Consider the following 22,269-nt stretch of genomic DNA (forward strand, 5'->3'; position numbering starts at 1 on the left):
TTTTTTCATTTGTAGAGAGCACACACCCCATAGGCATCAGGGCGCTGGAAAGAACGGGTTACATGTAGCCCGGAGGAAGGGTGCACGAATAGTAAAATACATAGTGGTTACATTCAGCATGTACTACACATCACATCAAGTACATAGTTCAATGTTGAGCAGGTTAGTCGCACAGCCAGGTTTTAAGGGCTCTATGGAAGGACCAATAGGATTCCTCTGCCCTTAGTACAGGCGGGAGGGAGTTTCATTGCTTTGCAGCAATGACTGGGAAGCTTGTCCCGTCTGCTTTGGCACGTTTGAACTTAAGCTGAACCAGTCTTCGGGCATAAGGGGTTCTGGTGGGCCTGGCCAAGTGAGTCTTGGCAATTCTTTGATCAAGGTATGGCAGAGCAAATTTGGAGATGCATCTGTGGGTGACAGTGAGTGTCTTGAATGAGATTATTTTTCGGATAGGGAGCCAGTGTAGTGCTAAGCGGGCAGCTGATCTGTGTTCTGATCTGGGAATGTTCATGGCAGGCAGTAGGGCATTATTTTGGATGGTCCGGAGTTTTTGTAAGTTAAGGGCCGAGGTACCAGCGAAAAGTACATTACAATAGTCCAGCCTTCTGCTTGTCCTCTCGAAGGTCAGCTTGAAAATGTGCTAACTGATTTCAAATCCAAAGGTTGGCTGCTGCCAATAAGGTTGTAGCATTGCTCTGATGAAGTTCTAATGCTTAAATAGCATACATGTTCTTAGCCAGTTTGTTAAGGAACCTATCCTCCTTCCTCAGATGAGGACGAAGAACAGCCACCTTTTATACAATAGTGAGGCAGCTGTCACCACTGATGAGGGGTAATGTGGTGTGCCGCAGTATTAATTGTATCTGAAGGGTAGTTGCTTATAACACACCTCCAGTTTTTTGATCATCAAAACCATTTTAAAGAGGTTTGCTCCAAATTTTGCAGGCCTCTGCCAACACAGCCTTCTGTAGTGGAATTCCTAATTTGTTCAGGCCTCCAAGATCCATTACACCAGCCAAAATTCTGACTTGGACGGGGCTCCACTGGACTGATAGCTCTTGGAATCTCACCACAACACCAAACCTCTCATGTAAATGTCCTCTTCCCCATTAACTGGATGCTGTGGGGGATCCTCTCTAAAAGGGTGCCAGATTGGACGTTTCTGTGGACTCATCAAAATATGCCAATGGGTCCACTGATTGCAACTTGATCCGTTTATCTAAAGGTCTTGACGGCACCAGATAAACCACAGGAGCTGACGGAGTAGGCTACACTGGAGGAGGTGGAGCTCCAGATTAAATGGTGGCAAGTGAGCCGCTGGTTGACACCGAGGGAGCAGCTCTTTGATCAGCCCTTTAGATTATGAAGATCTAGCCAGCAATTTCATAAGTGTTCGACATTTCTCAAAAAAATAGTTTTCACATGCAGCCTGAGATGTACTGGCTGTTGCTAGGGTCCAAGATGCAGACAAGACTGAAGTGGTCTGAGTGGGAAGGATACCAGTACAGCTGCCTGGGTTGAGCCGAGAGTACCCGTAGGGCATACGGTATTGAGTCGGCATTGATATTGGAGACCCTTTCAAACTTGGTGTAAAGGACCCACGTGACATATTCGGAGGTAAATACACAGGCGTCGACTGAGCATTAGTTGTGATGTGGCACTCTTCTAAAGGTGAGTTCCCCAAATCCTCTAGGGGACAACACCACCAGTGCAGAGTCAGTCATTGCCAAAATTAAACTGCATGGTTCTTTATGAGCTACCATTTTGCATACTGCAGTATGTGATGCATTAGCGGGCTTCTGACTTTTCTTGATTCTGGTGTGCACGGCCAAAGGTTTTGCACCCTCAGACAAGTCTCCGTAAGGGAGGTACAGAAATGTGAGGTACAAGGCCCTTGTGACCTCTCCCAGTTACAGACTTTGAATGAGACTGACAAGTGTCCGGCATGTAACAGGCCCTGATGAGCTCGTGTGCATGCACTGTATGTGACCGAGCAGGATCCTCAGAGCGAGCACCATTAGGAGCCTCAGAGGCCACAAGATTTCCCCATTGTTTTATTATTATTTTTTCTTATTGTTTAAAGCGTGGACCTAGCTCGAGAGCAGAAGAGCACTGCACAGAGTGTGGGTAGCCGGCATTTGGGCTGGAATCTTTTAAAAGCGCTGTACTGCAAGATCTGTGCCTCGGTATGCGCATCCATTGGAATTAATCCTTGGTCAGGAGTTGTTGAAAGAGCCGTGTTTTGAGAGATTTGCAAAATTGTGGGGCCATTCCCAGCTGACACCGGGATCGAGTTCCAGAGGGTGGGTGCATGACAAGAGAAGGATTTTTTGCGGGTCCTCTTTGCAGATGAGTTGCGATTCAAGCCGGTTAGTCGATTTGCAGCGAGAGGAGCGTGTGCCACCAGATATGTGGAGCCTAGCCGCCAGGTACGCTGGTGTGCTACTTGTGACTGCTTTGTAGATGATACATGCAGCCCTGAACAGTATTCTGGCTCGAGTCTAAGCCAATGTAGTTCGCATAGAATGGGGGTAATTCGGTCAGATTTCTGTGCTCCCCGGGGACTAGCGGGTGAGACACCTTCAGGTTTCTCACACAGGATACAAAAAAAAACAGGTGGTGGTAGCGTACTGATTGCGGGCAAGTCTGTCACTGATGCATTAGTAGGGGCAAATAAGTCTTTGGACCCTATTATGAAACGTTCTCCCGGGATCACAAGCAGAGCTGAGTGCAGCGTGGCCAGCGTGCAAGTGCCCCTCCATGATGGCGAGAGGTACAGAAATGCCTGTTGCCCACAGACCAAATAGATATCCATCACTGCTGCTGTGCCTTTCTCGAGGTTTGGGATATATAACGTTTTGTTGGACTTCCTGTTGGCCCCCACAAAGACATTTCCTTCGTTGTAGAAACAGTTCAGATTCTTCTTGGTTTTGCACTTTCACTGGTTTCTCCATTGCCTCAATCCATATATGTTTTGCGACATGCCGATTCCAATACTGTTTTCAGACATCATTCACCCTTGCGATAACTTCTTCCCTAATCCGCACTAGCTCTCCTGCCATGCAGTTCTTTGTAGTCTCCTGCCACCTGTTTGCCACAAACTTTACACCTTTCAGTTTCAGCTATGGTCTTTGTAGGCACTGCGCGCTCTTAGGGTTCTGGGAACATTGCAGTCCATCTGGGTCCATTACCTCGAGTCTCACGCTCCATGCCTGGATGGTGCTTCGCAATCTACACGTTGGATGGACTAAACATTGAGCCTCCGAAATTGGAGTTTCATGCCGCATTAACACTTTGGGGGCTCCCGACGCGTGTGGTTCAAGGAAAAGATGTACCAACTCCCCTTAACCTTCTTTTTCACGTACCAACTATTAGTTAATTCTGGCTGGTGCACATTTTCTATTATGTCTAGCCTAAGCCCGTTTTCCTGGTCTTTTCAGTTGTCTTTTGAACCGTCTCAATGCATTAACACGTGAACCACTAAAAAGGGAACTGAAATTTGCAAACACATTAGGAAATCGAGATAACATAAGTACATTAGTAAGCGTCCCCATAAATTGCTGGGTGGCAAATTTACATTAGCAATTGCATCAGGTTTTGTTTTAAGGGCCCCGGTTTTGTTCCCTCCAGATATGTTGTTTGATAAAGAAACATTTGTAGAATTGGCATGTGTTAAGGAACCATTAGTAATGTTTGTGTTTCTATTCCCCCCTTTTATTGGTCACACCCTTATAAAACTACATCCTAAATATATACCTAATCCAAACATAGAAAGAGCAAATAAACCAGCTACACAATGCAGAACACACGCATATGTTGAAAAAAATGCCAATATCAGAGATTAGTACCCAGCGAGGAGGGTGTGGCGGCCTCCCAGCCAAAGTGGAGGCTCAGAATGCGGGCATTACCAGACGGTAATCCTGTCACCCCATTAGCCTTCTCAGGGCTGGCAAATGCCATCTACCCTCGCCGGGGAATCAGGTACGTTTTTCCCTCCCCCATCCACAGAATTCCACAGGGCAAACAAGTAACTTTGAAATTCATCCCCTACCATGGGCGCTATCCTGTGAGCATCAGATGCTCTACTGATTGGAGATACGGGCGTGTGCATTCTGCACCGTTACCACCTCATGGGGTGATAAATGATGATCCTTAGAGGGCTGCAAACGCATGCTAAATAGTGCAATGGCAAACAATACACCCAATTCCTCTTTAAAGTAGTGCAGAGCTTAGGCAGCTTGCTTTTCAATAGACCGTTGATCCCTTCCACAGCTCCGTTAGCCTGGGGTATTAAATTGTGCCCATTCGATGCTTGATACCCAGCGGTGCCGTTATTTCCTTAAATGGCTCATTGAAAAGGTGTGTGCCATTATCAGACTTAAATACATCACACATGCCCCAACGAGGGAAAACCTCTCTGACAAAAAACCTGGCCGCACACTTAGCACCCGGATGTCCACAAGGACCTGCCTCCACCAATCGTGAAAAAGGACACACCACAACAATTAAATAGCGAGACCCATTACACCTCTCTCCCATGACCCCGTAGTCTATACGTAATTCGCGGAATGGCCCACTAGGGTGGGGCAAGGTGACTCTGATAGTTCATAGGGTAAGACCAGTGCTGTAAGTTTGGCATGTGGTTCAGTTAATAACCATTTTAGTTAATGCCTCTTGCAGTTTGGGGACAAACCAGTCCTCGTGTTTATCTGCAGAGATATGTAGTTTTGACACATGGGATGGATGGTGTAGCTGGTCAAATGAGACCAGTAGCAATTTGTGCGGCATGACCGCTTTGCCTGAGGTTTCCTGTCTCCACAATAAATCTGTAGGGGATTGCTTACATCCCCTTTATTCAACCACAGATCCTTCTCTTCTTGTGGGGCGTGGCCCTGTAACTTGATCAATTGCACATTTGGCAAGACATTGTTGGATGTTGGCAGCTGTTCCCGGCCATGTGCTACCACTGGGTACTTGGAACAGGGAGATATGCTGCTTGTTTGGCCGCCGTGTTACCAAGTGAGATCTCTTCCGTATCATTCATGTGGGCAATGCACTTCACGACCACCGTCTGGGAGGGCTGGGAAAGCGCCTCTGTTTGTCCAACAATGCTGCATGTTGTACTGGGGACCAGTCAGCCCTCCTGAACCCTCTCCTTTTCCACCGGCCCAGGCCTTAGTGCACCGTGGTGGTGACGAATGCCAGGTCGGAATAGATTGTTCCGCAACACCCATGGGATGCTTGGAGTGCCTCAATAAGCGCTATACGCTCTGCTTCTTGGGTCGAATAGTGCATGGGCAACCTTTTCTGCAACAATACCTTATAAATCCCATCTACTAGGCGCACAACTGCCGCACCAATATGCCTCAAACCAGTCCCCTGGTCAATAGTTGCTGAACCATCAACAAAAATAATTCCCCTCCACCCCCTTCAAGTGGGCTGTCATTTGCTTTTGGGATATCATCATCTTCCCCCTGGAATGTCACACAGTCATGTTTGGCAAGGTCTTTGTCGGTGCATGATTCTGACAAAAAGGAGGCAGGGTTTACCGTCTTGCACCTCACAATATGAATGTTGGGATTAGACAGAATGACTTTGTATGCGGATGCACGCTGCGTGGTAAGGGTCGACGTTGATCGCTCAAGGATGGCCAGTGTCACGGGAACACCCCATGACAATTGTGGAGCTTTTCTCAATCGCAAATGCTGCAGCAGCCACCACCTGTTTGCATGGGAACTGGCCCTGCATCACTGAGTTCAACACTCCACTGTAGTAGGCCAATGGCTTGTGGCCCATCGTACTTTTCTGCGTGAACACCACAGTCATCAGTTGACCGTTGGAATGGGAGAACAGATAGAACTCTTGGGTGTAGTCAGGGATTGCCAGCACTGGTGCGGTACATAGACTTCTTAGTTCATTAAAACTTGTGAGCATGCCGTCTGTCCATAGTATTTTTTTGTCTGCCTTTTGTGGTTCTTTAGGTCCTGCAGTAGGGGCGTAGTGCATGCTGCATGGTCTAGAATCCATGCTCTGCAGTGGTTACAGAGCCGTAGGAATTTCTGCATTTCCTTGACAGTCTTGGGCTGAGGGGTGCTGCGCACAGAGGCTGCACGATCGGGGGATAATTTTCTTCCTGTGTATAGATATCATTTGCCCCAAATGTAGTACCTCTTGGACAGTACTGCAGTTTGGCCTCGTCCACCTTGTAAGCTTTGTACGCTAGTAGCTGTACAAGAGTGACCTGCACTGCTGCTCACTGTCACTACACACCAGCAATACACACCAGCAAATTGTCTACATACGGGATAATGGTGCTGGGCTCCTGGATGTTCCCTAGATTGGTATGCAATATTCTGTTGAAAATACTGGGGGATTCATAGTACCCCTGCGGCAGCCTTACGTGTTTGAAGTGCATGCCGCCATCCATAAACGCAGTGAGATATTGCGAATCGGGATGCAGAAGTATTGAAAAACCATTCTTCAAATCCACCACAGTGAAGTGTGTTGCCCGTTTAGGAATGATGCACCAAATCGTTGCGGGGTTAGGAACTACAGGAAATTCTGCTTGTACAATGTCATTTATTTTGGGGGGGGCGGAGATCCAGTATCATTCTCCAACTACCTCCTTTTGATTTTTTGATCGGATAGTTAGCTGTGTTACATGGGGAGGTGAAAGGCAAAATTATTCCCTGATTAAGAGTGCAACAATAGTGTCACGTATTCCCTCTTCTGCCTCTTTGGATAGAGGGTACTGTTTTGCTTGAGGCAGCACTGCACCAGGCTTCAGTGTTATTTGTACTGGGGCCACTCCCTCTAAGAGCCCTACATCATGGGCATTGGTTATCCACAACCTCTCTGGGACCTGCTCTCAGTGAAGGAGGGTGGGGTAACCCGGGCACTCAAGGAACATTGCACTGTGAAATATTGTACCATAATGTTGCAGGGGATCCATATTGCCAAAACAATTTCTACATCATCAACCCGATCCTCAACCAATTCTGCATCTGTAACTTCTTTAAGGGACACCGTTGGGTCGAAACACATCACAGTCTGCCACTCGCACCCATCAGTGTTTGCCCAACCACAACAATTCTCTTAGCTGACACTACCAAACCCTGCAAATCTAGGGAGAGTATCACACCTGCCACAGGCTCTGGGGTCACCACAGACCTGAAAATGAAATTTGGCTGTGCCCGCCAACATACCTTACCAATCTGGGGCACTGCATCAAGCAGAACCGTGATCCCATACATAAACATATCTGGGTCCACAAGAATGCCACAAACCACCACCTCCCCACCTATGTCCTGTATTATGACCATCGCGCTCAAGGCGCACATGCCTGGGGTGGCACACACCACTCCGTTATCCGTGAAGGAGATGGTCATATTCAGTTTGCTCAACAAGATACCGCCCTAACAAATTGATAGGGGACGTCTCCAAGTACAGCAGGGGTGCACGCACCGCCTTTCCTTCTGTTTTAATTGCTACCTCTTGAGTGTGGAACCGTTGCGACAGCCCCAGAGAATCCTTGCGTGTCAAGAGTTTTTGCCTGATAATGGGACGTTTCCCTCACTGATGCATGATTTAGTAGCACTGATGTCAACCATAAAGATTAACTATTTATTGCCTGTCTCTGCGCCCACCTCGTCAGGGTGGGTAGTCCTGGCCAGGACTGGGCACGCAAGAGCTTTCTGTGGGCTGTCCTAATCAGGATAGGTGTTGGTCCCTGGAATCGTGAAAGGGTTACCTCCCATGAGACTAAACCCCCCTAATAAGGTTCTACTGTCCTATTTGGTACTGCATTGTTTGTGGGCATTTGACCTCTGTATGGTGCGCTTTGCTGAGCTGCTTTCAACTGGGCATTAGGTGGAATCTGCGCTTGAGGGGGCCTCTGTTACGCTCACCCGATATTTTCTGGGGCGTCTGGAAGGCTCCGAGATCTGGAACCCTGGATGCGTAGTTGCCCAGTGCTGAATAATGAATCTTAGTTATTTGTAGGGTGAGCTATCCGTCCTGCATTTCCTGTGCAGGGGCGCTTGACGTTTGTTGGCGAGCTGCCCGAGTTGCTTCACTGGTGCAATGCGCCTTCCTTGGGCCCAGGCCTGCTGTGACCCCAAATCTGCTGGTAGGCAGGTAGGTTTGTTAATTGTAAGTCTTTGTTCTGTTTATGGTGGAAATTCGTTAATGTGTTCATCTCCTTCTTTTCGGGTGCATAGGTCTTGATGCTGGCGTGCCGAATGGAGAGGCACGTTTCTAGGTAAGAGAAAGCACAAAGCGCAGCGCCTTTATTGTCTTTTGAAGCTAACCTGTGTTTTCTTCTTCTCCTCACAGGCCGCTGTGGTGCTGCGAGTGGATGAGAAACAGGCCCCCGGAATCCGTTAAGGTAATGTGCGGTTGTTTAATATTGAAAGCGAACCTGAATATGTCTCTTTTCCTTTGCAGATGTTGCTGTGGTGCTCTGGATGGAAGCGTGGCGTAGCGCAATGGACTTCAGGTTAGACTGATGGAATTCGATGTTTTTCCTTTTCTCGTTATTGCAGGTCGCAATGTTCGAACAGCAGCGGTGGTAGCGGTTCGCCGGAAGTCCTTCAGCTAGTAATCACAGGTGAGTGATGTTTCTTCTTCTCTCGGTTTCCACAGATTGCAGCCCAATTGAGATGCTGAGTGCTGGATGGTGTTTTCTCAGGTAAAATAGAATAATCTTGTTCTTGCAGGATTACAGGAAAATGCTGAAGACCAGGAGCTGGACACGGTGAGCGTCACTCTGCTGGTTGCAGAATAACACGAAGCGTGTTCTGCAGTCAGGGTGTGGTTTATATAGCCCAGTTAAAGTAGTACCAGGGAAAGTAGTTCCAGGCCTGCCACACCCAAAACACTAGACCGCGTGGCTTGGTTCTTAGAACTAGACTGTGTGGGTGCTTCCATGTTGGATTTAAAGGCCCATGTACATAAATGGGACCTAGTTTGAACAACCCTTCCTTCCTACATATGAGCCTAGTGCCAACTGCGCCAGGACTGGCTCCAGGAGCCCTTTTGCAGTGTTTTTAAGGCCCTCAGTGCTCTGGTGGGACCCTGCTTGTGGCACAACTTGTGCCCCCTCACAATGGTCACGACAGCCTCAGTGGGAACCTCCTTGGGTAATCCCCTCTTGATAAGATAGAAAAGGGGAACTGATCAGTCCACTGGTCACCAGTCTCCGCTCTCCACATTGAATTGCACGGGATCTAAGTCACCATCATGGTATATCGCATTATGAACTGCATGTCTGGCGTATCTGAGTACTGCCGCAGTGCCTTCCACAAGCGCTCGGATATTGTTGAACGGTGCCCCGTCATGAGGGTCATCATCAACTTTTACTCCCGGGTACCCAACCTTCCCCCAAATATCTCCTGCTGATCTCCCACTATTACTTCAAGCAAACTTTTCATATCTCCCACTGCTAAAGGGAACACAGCAGTCTGTTTCTCAAAAGCATATACCCATTTTCCAGCCCCACAGGTAAGGGGCGGAAGCACCTTAATCAGGTTGTTTTATCCATCTGAGTCCAGGGCATGTACTGTGCCCTCCGCGGCCTTTATGCAATAATGCCAACTGCGTGCCCAGTCCCCTTCTCTCCTTTTTATTTCCACGTTCCTTTTTCCTTGCTACCACTGCTCGCCCAAACCTGTTCCTCCAGCGCGGGCCCCCCAAACTCTCTACTCGAGGAGTACGCTCTGGCACTTGCGCCTCACCTTCAGAGTCGGCCCACAGTGGCCCATTCTTTCCCCTGCAACTGTTCATCTGCTACCCCATCCGACCTCACTGTCCCATATCCTATGTTGCCCGCATCTTGGCCAACATCCTTCCCCTTTTCAATATGTACATCAAAAACCGTATTACTGTCTAGCCTGAATAAAATGTCCCCGGCTCTCCACTCCTCTAAGCCACACCCCAGTTTCCTCCCTCCTTCCTTTAAGGCTTGTAATTGTGCCAACTCTGCTTGTGTAGCTGCAGCGTTTCTTCCAATTCCTTTTGGAGGCAGTATTTGAGGGCACTAGCACAGTAGGAACGGTATGTTTTGTGTATGGTGGTGGCTCTACGCTAGGTGAAGCTACATATGTCTGGTTGGTATTTCCTGTAGCAGGACAGGCTGTGAGTGGGTATAGCCCTACTTGGGGAGGGGGAAACTGTGCCTCTTCTGGGGCGGTTGGCTGCAGTATTCTCAGGGTCGGGGCGTTACCACTTTGAAGTTTATGTTCCTCGCTGTCCTCAATGTCCTCTACTAATTTCCACAATTCTAAAATCTCTTTTGAAGTCTTTTACATTTGTATTTAGCCGCTAAAAATGTACTCATGTGTTCCAATAACCTTCTGTTATTGGTGCCCTGCTCTGGCCATGGGCGGGACATCCCCCCCCCCTTGTGTTTGTACCATCTACCGTTTGTGGTATTTCTCCATCTTATCCCTATACACCGGCAATGCACTATACATGTACTCCAGCAGAGTCATCACCCCCATATTGACAATTGTAGTACTAAAAAAATGTTAGATCAAATACCAAAACCAATGGTTATAATCTGTCCTACCAGTCCGTCGCTCCCATCCCTAAAATGCACCCTACTCGCACCTTCACACCACACACACACACACACACACACACACACACACACACACACACACACCCCCACCCCCCCCTCACACTGCTCCTCCCACAGGCCCTCCCCTTTGGGAGGTTTCAAAACAATATGAAACACTAAAACAACAAGCTAAAACAACTACATAAAATAATAAACAATACTTTATCCTATTCCCCCATTCGAAATATTTTGGGCACAGGAATCCGAGCTCTCTAATTATGTGGAGCCCCTACTTTTGATATCCTCCTTTTACATTAAACAAATGACGCCATCTTCTCCTCTCACTCGGAAAAGATCCCACACACCTCTGTTTTTACTTCCTGTAACCTTATAATAATACCACAATATAAAGTCGCACCCCGCTCCAAAGAGCAGATAGGAATTCTTTGAAAACGGCTACTGTACACCACTGCGGGATGCGTGCGCAAGAAGCCCGGCCTGGAAGCCTCAGTGTTTGCAGGGGTCACTGGGAACACGTTGTGGTCACCAAAAATGTAGAGAAACCCCTCAAAGCTCACACCAGAAAAGATTCAACCCACTAGGGAAAAAGGCCCAGCACACCTCTTGGAAAGAGAACAAAGCTTTATTTCCACTAAAATAGGAAGCGCTAGCGAAGAACTCTGCTGCCACTGAATTTTCTGGCAAAATCAGCATGAGCAACAAGTTAAAAAGTCACACAGCGTCATTCAGGACGCATGTTACATAGGTTACAAATCCAAACGATGGTTGGTGTCACTCTATACATAGGCTACATGCTCCATAGGGGATGTCAGGCTATTGGTGCGAGCCCATTCTGCCAGTCTTCTCCCACGTGAGCTCCTCTGTGTACGTCATCGGGCGTGAAGCAGCAGTTAAATTACCAAATTAGATGTACAAAAAAAAAAAAACAATACATTCTCCATCTCTAACCTATTGTGCACCTGGTACTGCAGACATGTGCTTGGAGGATACTGCAATTTAAAAACCAAAGCTCGATTCCAGACAATTCGGCGCCCTTCCAAATCTCCACACCCTCGTTTTAGATATGTTGTTTTGGCCCTCCTGGCACCTAGCAGCACAAATCATATGACCGAATAGTGGGGGCAGCCTGTCTCTGCTTTCTGATCTTTCCTCATCGATTGGAGGTACAACAACTTTATGATCGGTGGTCTGGGGCTGGCTGATAACTAGGAATGCTGGAGTCTTGGGACGGGGGTATCAGGGCACCATAACTTAAAGCTGGGACAAGAGATGGGACGGAGGCTTGTGCCCTTCTCGTGAGATAAATGCTCAGAGAGAGCTCTCAGCCCGCTCAAGACCTTGCAGGGCGCATTCCTTAGAAGGAGTGAAAGACGCATTAGACAATGGAGGGTTTATAAATCTCTGTGGGTCTGGCCTCTCTCACTGCTGCCCATGTTGCAACCTATTTTCGTGTGCCCAAGCCTTTTTTCTACCGTCATCGCCTGGGCCTCCCGTCTTGGCTGCAGCACTGCGCTAGTCCTCAATTTCAATATGGCTGCTTGCATCTACAATGGTGCTTCACCCCTCATGAAATTTATATCCACACAAGCCCCAACCTACCCATAATACACCTGTTCCGAGCGCCCCCTCCCTCCTATAGCCTCCACAAGCCACTACAGCACGCTCCAAGGCCTCTGCCTTACTCAAACCCTCTTAGGAGCAAGGAACGATCACCCCTGCTTCCTTACAAAGGCTTACACAGCATTAGGAGCCACAATGTTGCCAGCCTAGAATATACATGATGCAAAACAGACATTCTCCCACTATGTACCTGAACTCTGGAACAACACACTGATGCACATCAGATTGACCCCCCTCTCTTCTGCACTTCAGCAAAAGGACTGTGCTCGTCAAGGTCTCTTGAACCGCTGGTTTTACATCTTCCCCCTGTTCATCCCTCCTCTCCCCGGAACTCTGTTGTGGTCTCTAAATATTCTCCCCCTTGTTTATACAGTGTTTTGTTGCTTGACAGCTAGATGTGTGCTGTTTTAAATACAACACATGTGTAACAAAATAAAAATGTGAATGTAGCTAGAAAAAAACAGGCGATGGGAGCTATTTATTTAATGGATGACAAAGTCCGGTAAAGCAAGTAGACCACAGTGATCCGATAAATGGCCAGAAACCAGAAGACAGGATAAACCCTAAATAAAGCAACTTATGTGCACATATAAAACACATACTGGACACATATTTGTCTGGTCTTTAACGAGGCGACCCGTGCATAAGGAAAAGAGGTGATGACGCGCGCCGAGGTACAGTACCTTAGGAGGGGCTTCGTCAGAGCCGCCAGAATCCCACGACACAGTGACCTGCCGTCTAGACTCCATCCTCATGCGTTCTTCCTGTTGCAGCTTCTCTTCTTCCAGTATAGTGCTGTGAAAGCAAGGAAGGCAATTAGTTAGATAGCGCATGGACGATAAACTATAGGTTTCCTTACAGCAAATCTCCTAAGGCGAGAATTAACAAGGTTAAAGGCTTTGCGCTTCTAAATACAAAAACCCTGCTGTAGTCCCAAAGGGAACTACATTTCTGCCACCATCAAACAGGGAGGGATGCGGGTAAATTAGGTGCAGGGCCAGAGGAGCTCCTGCCATGACTTCTCAACAGTGCAGGAACCACTGTAAGGAAAATGGCTGGGTAAAGGGGCTGATAGGAAAGTAGGCTCTGAGCAGGGCACTCAGGAATTTACAACTTGATGCCCACCCTTAAACTGAGTGTGCCTACAGGACCACCCAATTATACTGCCTGTGGAGCAGGGGTTTTTTGTGTGGGCCGTCCCAGGATCCCTAGGGCTTCATAGCAATCCCAGTCATGTGATGTGGTATTGCTCGCTCTGCACACGGGGCCTCTCTGAATATTGACACGCTGCCCTATCTTATGTGCCAGAAGTAATGATAGCGCTATAGCGGAAGTGGCCGACGTTGGGTTCATCTTCTGACAAACTGGCCCGTCGCTTGCTTCAAAGGCATTATCGATCTCTCTATCCACTCCAAGAAGAGGGCCCACATAGAAGCCTGCATCTCTGTAGCCACTGACAACATGGCTGAACTTTTCAAAATCTGCAAGGAACTCGCCAATCCAACTGCAATCTTCACCTCTCTCCTTCCTTCCCAGGCTCCCTGCATCACTTTGGCTGCCCATTCACATCTAAAACTCAGGACATCCTGTCCTCACCCTCCACTACCCCAACCTTCACTCCAACTCCTGCTCTCCCGCCTCCCTTGGCTCCTACCTCCCTCCACCCCCTGCACTCTCCTCCCTCCTGACCATAACACCTGATGAGGTCTCTAAAGTTGCCTGCTCTATGAAGGTCTCATCCAAAAAGGTGCTCCCTTTTTCTTTTAGAACCATTAAGGACAATGTATCCTCTCTCGCCCTGGCTCTGGCCGATTTCTGTAACCACTTCTTCGCCACTGGACCTTTCCTGCTTTCCCTCAAGCACCCTCTCCTAAAAAAGCTGTCCGCTGACCCATCCTGCCTGGCTAACTATCGCCATATCTCCACCGCGCCCTTTCGGGAAAACTCTTAGAGAATTTGGTCCTCCCCCAACTGATCCATCATACTGAACTTGCTGCTTGCCTCCATGACCATTGACGTGGATTCCAGGCATCTAGAGGCATGGAAAATGCTCTCCTGGACACCTGTGAAGACATGCTTGCAAATCTTGACTAACTCTCCTGCTGTTCTCATTCTCCTCTAGCTCTCCTCGCCTTTGACACAGTCAACCATTCTATCCCCATAAAGCGGCTCTGTGATACCCTCGGCATCACGGCCCGGGCACTGGCCTGACTGACCTCTTTCTTCATTAACTGCTGCAACTGGCCCCTTTCTACTTCACCACCACACTCTCTACCTGCAGTGTCACCCAGGACTCTATCCTCTTATCGTGGCACTACAATATCTATATATTGCTCCTCTCGCTCACCTGATTTCCTCCTGCTCGCCTCATTTCCAGTGTTATGCAGCTATGCATCAAACCCTGGGATTCCTCCGCCCTAGCACTTAGCTTGTGGCTTCCTCCCTAGGCACTTCCCTCCCGGGCTCCCACCGGCACTTGCCCATACCCTGCTCACCCCCCCTTCTCTAACTCCTGCACTTCTCTTCACTACACTTGAACATCCAAATACCACATGGCCTAGTCGGACCATGATTGCCATTTACTGTGTTTTTTTGCCATTGTTATTTACTCCCCTGTTTCCTCCCCATTTGCCTTGTGACGCCTGGAAACAACATTTTCTGGAGGGTTCACTTCTATAGAGTAATCCCTGTTTCAGGAAGAAAAAAGGACCCAATTTCTTGGCATTCTCCCTCAAGAATCACTTGTAAGAAAGCCTCTGCAAGTGCTGGATCATTTTGCTGGGCAAAGGCTAGATCAAGATGGATGGTATGTTCTTCCCTTTTTGCTTCAGTGATAGATGTCTCATTCGTCTCTCCAAAGCCTAAGCTCTCTCTCAGTTTCATCTGGTTCACTTTCTTCCTTAAAAAGGGGAAATTGAGCCTTCTCAAGAATTCTCTGTGCAATTTTGTCCCCACTGTCTATTTCAAATGGAGTTTCGCCATGATATTGTAAGAGAACCCTTGTGTCTCCCTTAAGCACCATTGAGAAAGTTGGTCCAGAAGAATGTGCACTGTACAAATGTCTACCTTTTATATATACTAATTGAATCTCTGTGATTTTTTTTTCATTTGGTGGAGAACCTCTCAGCATTAGAACCTTTGCATTTGGTGGAGACCCGCACATCATTAGAACCTTTGCATTTGGTGGCGAAGCTCTCAGCATTAGAACCTTTGCATTTGGTGGAGACCCGCCCAGCACTAGAACCTTTGCATTTGTGGTGGGGACCCACTCATTAGAACCTTTACATTTGGTGGAGACCCACACAGCATTAGAACCTTTGCATTTGGTGGAGAAACTCAGCATTAGAACCTTTGCATTTGGTGGTGGAAACCCGCTTATCATTAGAACCTTTGCATTTGTGGTGGGGACCCACTCATCATTAGAACCTTTACATTTGGTGGAGACCCTCTCAGCATTAGAACCTTTGCATTTGGTGGTGGAAACCCGCTCAGCATTAGAACCTTTGCATTTGTGGTGGGGACCCACTCATCATTAGAACCTTTGCATTTGGTGGTGGAAACCCGCTCAGCATTAGAACCTTTGCATTTGTGGTGGGGACCCACTCATCATTAGAACCTTTGCATTTGGTGGAGACCCTCTCAGCATTAGAACCTTTACATTTGGTGGAGACCCTCTCAGCATTAGAACCTTTGCATTTGGTGGAGACCCTCTCAGCATTAGAACCTTTGCATTTGGTGGAGACCCTCTCAGCATTAGAACCTTTGCATTTGGTGGAGACCCTCTCCGCTTTAGAACCTTTGCATTTGGTGGAGACCCTCTCAGCATTAGAACCTTTGCATTTGGTGGAGACCCTCTCAGCATTAGAACCTTTGCATTTGGTGGAGACCCTCTCAGCATTAGAACCTTTGCATTTGGTGGAGACCCTCTCAGCATTAGAACCTTTGCATTTGGTGGAGATCCTCTCAGCATTAGAACCTTTGCATTTGGTGGAGACCCTCTCAGCATTAGAACCTTTGCAGGCAGGCAGTGCGTTTACACTATACACATGTCAGCAACAAAATATATATATATTTTTTAACTAAACCCACAAGATCAAAGTTCAATGGAAACGTTTTATTAAAGGCAAACCTTATTCATCAAATGCATTATACACATTTGATGAAGAGTGCCATTTCCGGGCCACCATCCTCCCAGCATAGCGCGCAGGGAGAACTCTCCACTCACAGGGCTCTCCCTCGGAGACACTTCTCAACTCCACCTCGGCCATGAAACAGCCATCTTCCCGCAGCACAGGGGTCTCAAGAATCACCAGGTGGCACGGGGCGCCCGGCCCAGCGCCCCAACCGCACTGACCATCAGAGGCAGACAAACCTAGCTGCCCCTCGCCCACCTCGGAGTTATTCCCCAGGGGGGCCGTGTTGCACGTTCCGCCGAGAGCCCGAATAAGTAAGCCCCAGCCACAAGGCTGGCATAGACCCCCGCCCGCCCGCCCCCCACTCGCCGCTGCAGGCGCCAGTCTGGAGCGCGGTGTGTACCCGCACCTCCTCTCAGCCCCGCTGTGCGGCTTCTACGGAAAGGCGAGCTCCCGGCTCTCATCCGCATGGGTAACGCGTCTTACCGTTGGGGGGGGGCGCCGCCGCCGCCGCCTTCCTGCCCTTGCGCCGCGGAGCCCGGAACCAAGCCATGGAAAGGAGCATCTCTCTCTCCCCGGCCGCGGGGCGTCTAGTGCGGCCGCGCACACAGGGTGCGCACTCTGCCTCCCTCCCGGATGAGAAGTGCCCGGAATTACTCATGCAGGCTCGATGCCATGGACTTCTTAGCCAGCCCTGGATACCCCACGCCTACCGAGCGATACCGCTGCGCAGAGGGCATGAATCATTCCTTTAGGTATAATTCGAGTAATGTGCGCAAGCGACACGGTGACCCTCCGGTCCTGCTGCAGAATACCAGAGGGCTCGCTTCCCCGACAGCAACACACACCACACGCGTAGGCAGCCACACCACCCACTTACCCCCCTAGACGTCAACCAGGCAGGTCCGTTTTTAAACGTCTCCTTCATAAATACTGACAGTAACTACCGAGATCCGGGCCCCTTGCAACACCTTAAATAAATAGTACTTGGCATCTACTCTTACACAGCGAATTACTTGCCTTGATTAGTTATTCCTTATGTTCGGATAATAACTATAATCTTTTTTATATATAGCGCCTCATGCCGGATTCCGCTCCCTCTTCTAAGCGCTGTAATAATAGGTGCACCGATTTATTGATACGCAATTTACCTAAATCTTAAGTATGACGGGCAGAGGTGGCCCAGTCAGCGCGGCACAACTGGATACAATATTTAATATATCGCAGGAAACCACATGGACCCGAATTCATCAAAATGCCAGGGGTAGTGGAAGTTACTTCCATCTATCTGGTATCACATCACATGACCTTTGCCCCAGAAGACATCACAGGAATGGAAGTCATATGACCTTTGGTCCTAGAGCCAAGATGTGACATGTTAAAAAAAAAGACATAGGAGCCAGTGCATATTGAGGTGACGCGCCTCGTGACCTCAGTTTCACCCTTTTTCACCATAGCACTCCACGCTGTGGGACCTCAGAACCGATGGAGTACTGACTATTCGCCAAAAGGGGCAGGTAGAAAGGGCGATGAGGAATCTGTGGGAGGAACATCCATCCGAGGGCGATGAGGAATCTGTGGGAGGAACATCCATCTGAGGGCGACGAGGAATCTGAGGGAGGAACATCCAACTGAAAGAACATTATCGAGAGGTAAGCAATTTGTTCTAATGGATTCTTTGCTCCCACGGATTCATCTATAATAGACTCCCAAAGCAGTACGTAGATCTGGAGGTGTAAGGGAAGCAAGGACACCACCTAAACCAGAAACTATGGACGACCGTCCTACAAAACGGGTATACTAGTCTGAAAGGGAATCCAAGCAGTAATGCTTAGCAAACATATGCAAAGATGCCTATGTTGGCGCCTGGCAGATGTCTAGGACAGAAAGCTCTCTCTGCTGGGCAGAGATGGCAGAAACTCCACTGGTATAATGGGCTCTGAGACCCTCAGGCACATCCTTTCCAGCCAGATAATAGGATTCTGAGATTTAGAGAATTATCCACCTTGACAGGGTCCGTTTGGTCGGAGCCCTGCCAGCACATGCCCTATCATAATCAACAAAAAGCTTGTCCGAGAGATATAGTAGCTGAGGGACAGCATTGGGGCCAGTCGATTGAATCGTTCCATTGCATTGGAAGGATGAGGCGGAGGAACAAACACAGGAAGACAGATCTTTTGAGAGAGTTGAACACACAAGACCACCTTAGGAACAAAAGAAGGTCTCGCTCTCAATGTCACCTTCTCTTTGGAGGAAATCAAATAGGGAGGAACAGATATTGCCTGGAGCTCAAGCGCCCGTCTCGCAGAAGTGATGGCAACCAGGAAAATCACCTTAAGGGTGAGCAACCTAATAGAGCAGGAATGGAAGGCTCAAACGGAGCAGCCATAAGGAATGTCAAAACCAAATTCAAATCCCACGCCGGAACCGCAAACTTGCATGGAGGAAACTGATTGCACAAATACTGCAAGAATTGCATAACAATAGGGATGGTGAAGAATGAGACCCGTTTCAGGGTCCTCTTAAACAAAATAACAGCTAGGTATCCCTTAACAGTGCCAATCTGCAGACCTGCTTGGGCCAAGGACAGCAACACATCCAAAACAGGGGGTAAGAGACAGGATAAAGGCTCCAAATCCCTCTCCAGACACAAATCCGAAAATGTACACAACATTCAGGCATAAATAGACTTTCTTGCAGGTCTCCGAGTTGATAGGAGCACATCAAGGTCGTTGTACGACAAGTCCCACTCCTTGTCTTGAAGCCTCTCAGTAACCAAGCATTAAGGTTCAGGCTCCGGAGGTTTGGGTGGAGGACCCGCCCATTCTGATTGAGAGTCTACTCTCCCTCGGGAGGCGACAAGGAGGCCAGATGGACATGTCCAACAACTCTGGGTACAACGACCTCCAGGCCCAATCCGGAGCGATCAGAATCAACATGGTCCCCAACAGGTGCAATCTCCTGAGAACCAGGCGAACCACGTGGATCGGGGGACCTCTTAAAGGAGGTTGAATGTCCGTTCAATCGTCAGTGCATACGCCAGAGCTCCCTGACGAGGAAATTCCCTGGAGCAGAACAACTCACTTCCTGTTCACACTGGAAGTGAAGAGATCTACTTGAGTTCCCCAAAAGGAGAAGATCTCCCCCAGAACTTCCTGGCAGAGCTACCATTCATGGGAGGCTGAAGTTTGTCTGGTCAAGGCATCTGCTGCGACATTCTCTCTTTCGGCAAGATGGGCAGTCGTCAGGGAGATACCATTTTCCAACACTAGGCCGGGGGAATGACCTTGATCCAGCCATCCAGTTAGGAAAATACATGAATGCTCTCCCTCCTGAAGCGAGGCGCCACAACTTCTAGCAGCTTAGTGAAAACACTGGGAGCTGAAAAAAGACCGAGCAGCAGGACCTTCAATTGGTAGTGATGCTGGCCCACCATGAACCAGAGGAACCTCCTGTGTTTTCAATGAATAGACACATGGAAGTAGGCCTCCTGAAGGTCGAGTGAGACCAAAAAGTCTTGCAGATCAAGGACTTGCAGGATCTGGGCTAAAGTAACCATCTAGAATTTGTCCTTGCCTAGGAACAAATTCAGCAGCTGTAAGCAAGCCTCAGCCCTCCTTCATCCCCAGATAATAGTTTGAATACCAACCCATGCCTCATTATGTGCGCGGTACAAGTACTATCACACTATTTGAGAGAAGCTGACAGACCTCCTCCAAGAGGATGGGATCTGGAGGCAAGTAGTTGGTGTGAGAGCCATGGTCCAGGGGACGTTGCATGACAGGGAGACAGTATCCCTGTTGCATGAGCTGCAAAGCCCAAGCCTCAGACGTGGTGTTCGATGATTCTGAGCTGAACAGGGAAAGCTGGCCACACAGGGAATTTGTGGTAGAAGATATCACAGAGGTTTTGCCCCTTGTGGTGACCAGGGGATTGAGGCTGCAGCCGCTTTCCCTCTGGGGGCACCTCTACCCTTGGCTCTCGGGAAGAACCTGTCTTGCAGTCTTCCCAGGGATACCTGGCCTCAACCTCACGGGCCATAGGTGGCTGAGTGACGAAATAAAAAAACCAACCTCTCACAGAAGGCTTTGATGATCGAGGGAATTCGTCCCTTCTCCACAAAGGGGAGTCCCCCCTGCCCTCCCTATGAGGCTAGCGAGGTGAGCCAGCTCTGCAGCATCCTCCCTAGGGGGTCAAGGCAAGTGGGACCTGACCAGGAGAGACTCCTCCGTTAGGGTACAAGGACACCTGTTCCTGTGAGGAACTCCCTATAGCTCTGCACAAAGTGGTCTACATGGCATGCTCAACAAAACCAGAAACCTTTAAACTCAAGCGTGGGATGAAGAAACTCCTTATAGATCCCACAATCTTACAGAAGGGGAACATGGCCCTTTAAAGTCAAATACCCATTATATTGTTAAAGAAAGTACACTTAACGAGCCACGGCGAGAGAAGATAGAAAACCTCATACGTAGCCCTGGGAAAGTCCCACACTGCGTAACACCGGGAGAGGCAGAGCAAGAACAAACCAGAAAACCTGAGAGTTTCAAACTAGGCTGAGACGGCAGACTGGGATGCCAGAGCCACAGTGTGACCCCAGCACGAGGAACCAGCAGGGCAACTGTCAATAACATAATTGAAATGTATTCCATAATGAAGTCAATGAACAGGGGTGAACCTGATTCCATGAGAATACGGAGAATGTTAGGGTCTGCCCATCCTTGCATTCTAAAAGAAACCGAATTGCAGAAAAACCAGAGCCTTTGCAGTCCTTTTTAACACATCCAATATCATAGAAGTAGTCAGCAGTATCTATGCCGACACTAGAAACCAGCAGCTACTCATAAATAGTAGTTAACATTTTAGATTGAAATCAGGCCAAGTATTGGATACATTTGAAATTGCAGTAAATCTTTGTGTTTTACATTTTAATTTTGAGGACGGCTTCACTTTTTGATTTTAGGGGCGATATGGGTGCAAAGTGAGCGTTATTCGTTGCTGTAGATTGCTAGATTTAAGTTCTCTCATGCCAAAGCAAATGCTAACTTGTGTGCATACATTGAGAGTGAAGTCAAACATACTTGGTTTAGATTGAGGTGCGGGTGCGTTCCAATTCAAGTGTGGGACCACCTGTCACATTATTTTGATGCCATTTTATTTAATAAAATATATATTTTGAAATAGCCTTGCAAGCCAGGTTATTTCTTCAAACTGAGTGTGGGATTGCTACTTGCTCAACTATTAGAGGGTTGTCGGGGAACAGAAAGTGATGTTTAAAACTTTACAAGTTAATTGTGCGCAGCTTGTTTGGATTTTAAACTTCCTTGGATATGGTCTCACCCAATTGATATGTAAAAATAAATCAGACAAAAGGAACCATTGGTGTGAAAGGCAGTTCATGATAATGAGAAGGGCACTAAACCCCTTAATACGCAGAGATAAAATAACAGTGCGGAGGGGCATGACAGTAAGGGGCACCCTGAGTTGGGTCTCTCTAACTATCAGGAAGCAGTGTGCCCGACACGATCCTTCTAATGGGATTACAGGTAGCGGGCTGGGCGCTTAAGGGAATTGGTAAAAGGAGCAGCGTTGCACTATATATCCGAGACTGTGCTCTTCCTTAGAAAGCTGAGGGGAGAACAGTATCCCCACTTTGGGCACAGCCACACCACCATATAATGTATCCCCTGCTGACACCGTTTGTTTATACCAATCCCAAGTAGGGAATCCAACTTTGCTTCTAGACAATAACAATCCAAATAGGTATCTACCCCAGCCCTATCCTAATTTTAAACAAATGTGTGAATCCTTACACAACATGTCATGTAGTCTGTCGATCTGCTTCAAAACTACTATTTAATCACTTTAATTACATCCATATGTTTGTATCATATCAATTTATCATCTTGTTGTAGAACACATTGTTGCTTCACAGCA

The 22,269-nt window shown here is 48.2% G+C and overlaps 1 protein-coding gene across 22 annotated transcripts in view; it reads right to left on the reverse strand.

Moving 5' to 3' along the window:
* The window catches only part of PTK2 (protein tyrosine kinase 2), a 1,463,565-nt gene that overhangs the window by 95,198 nt on the left and 1,346,098 nt on the right, over window positions 1-22,269 (reverse strand). For 21 of the 22 annotated variants that reach the window (XM_069621702.1, XM_069621703.1, XM_069621697.1 and 18 more), the window contains one exon: window positions 12,883-12,994. In XM_069621702.1, coding sequence (XP_069477803.1) covers window positions 12,883-12,994 — 112 coding nt within the window. Of the gene's footprint in view, window positions 1-12,882; window positions 12,995-16,818; window positions 17,028-22,269 lie in introns of those variants that run through there. The other variant, XM_069621708.1, reaches the window with a different exon arrangement.

This window comes from Ambystoma mexicanum, chromosome 5q (genome assembly GCF_040938575.1).
Source record: "Ambystoma mexicanum isolate Mex_15411 chromosome 5q, UKY_AmexF1_1, whole genome shotgun sequence".
Classification (NCBI taxonomy): Eukaryota; Metazoa; Chordata; class Amphibia; order Caudata; family Ambystomatidae; genus Ambystoma; species Ambystoma mexicanum.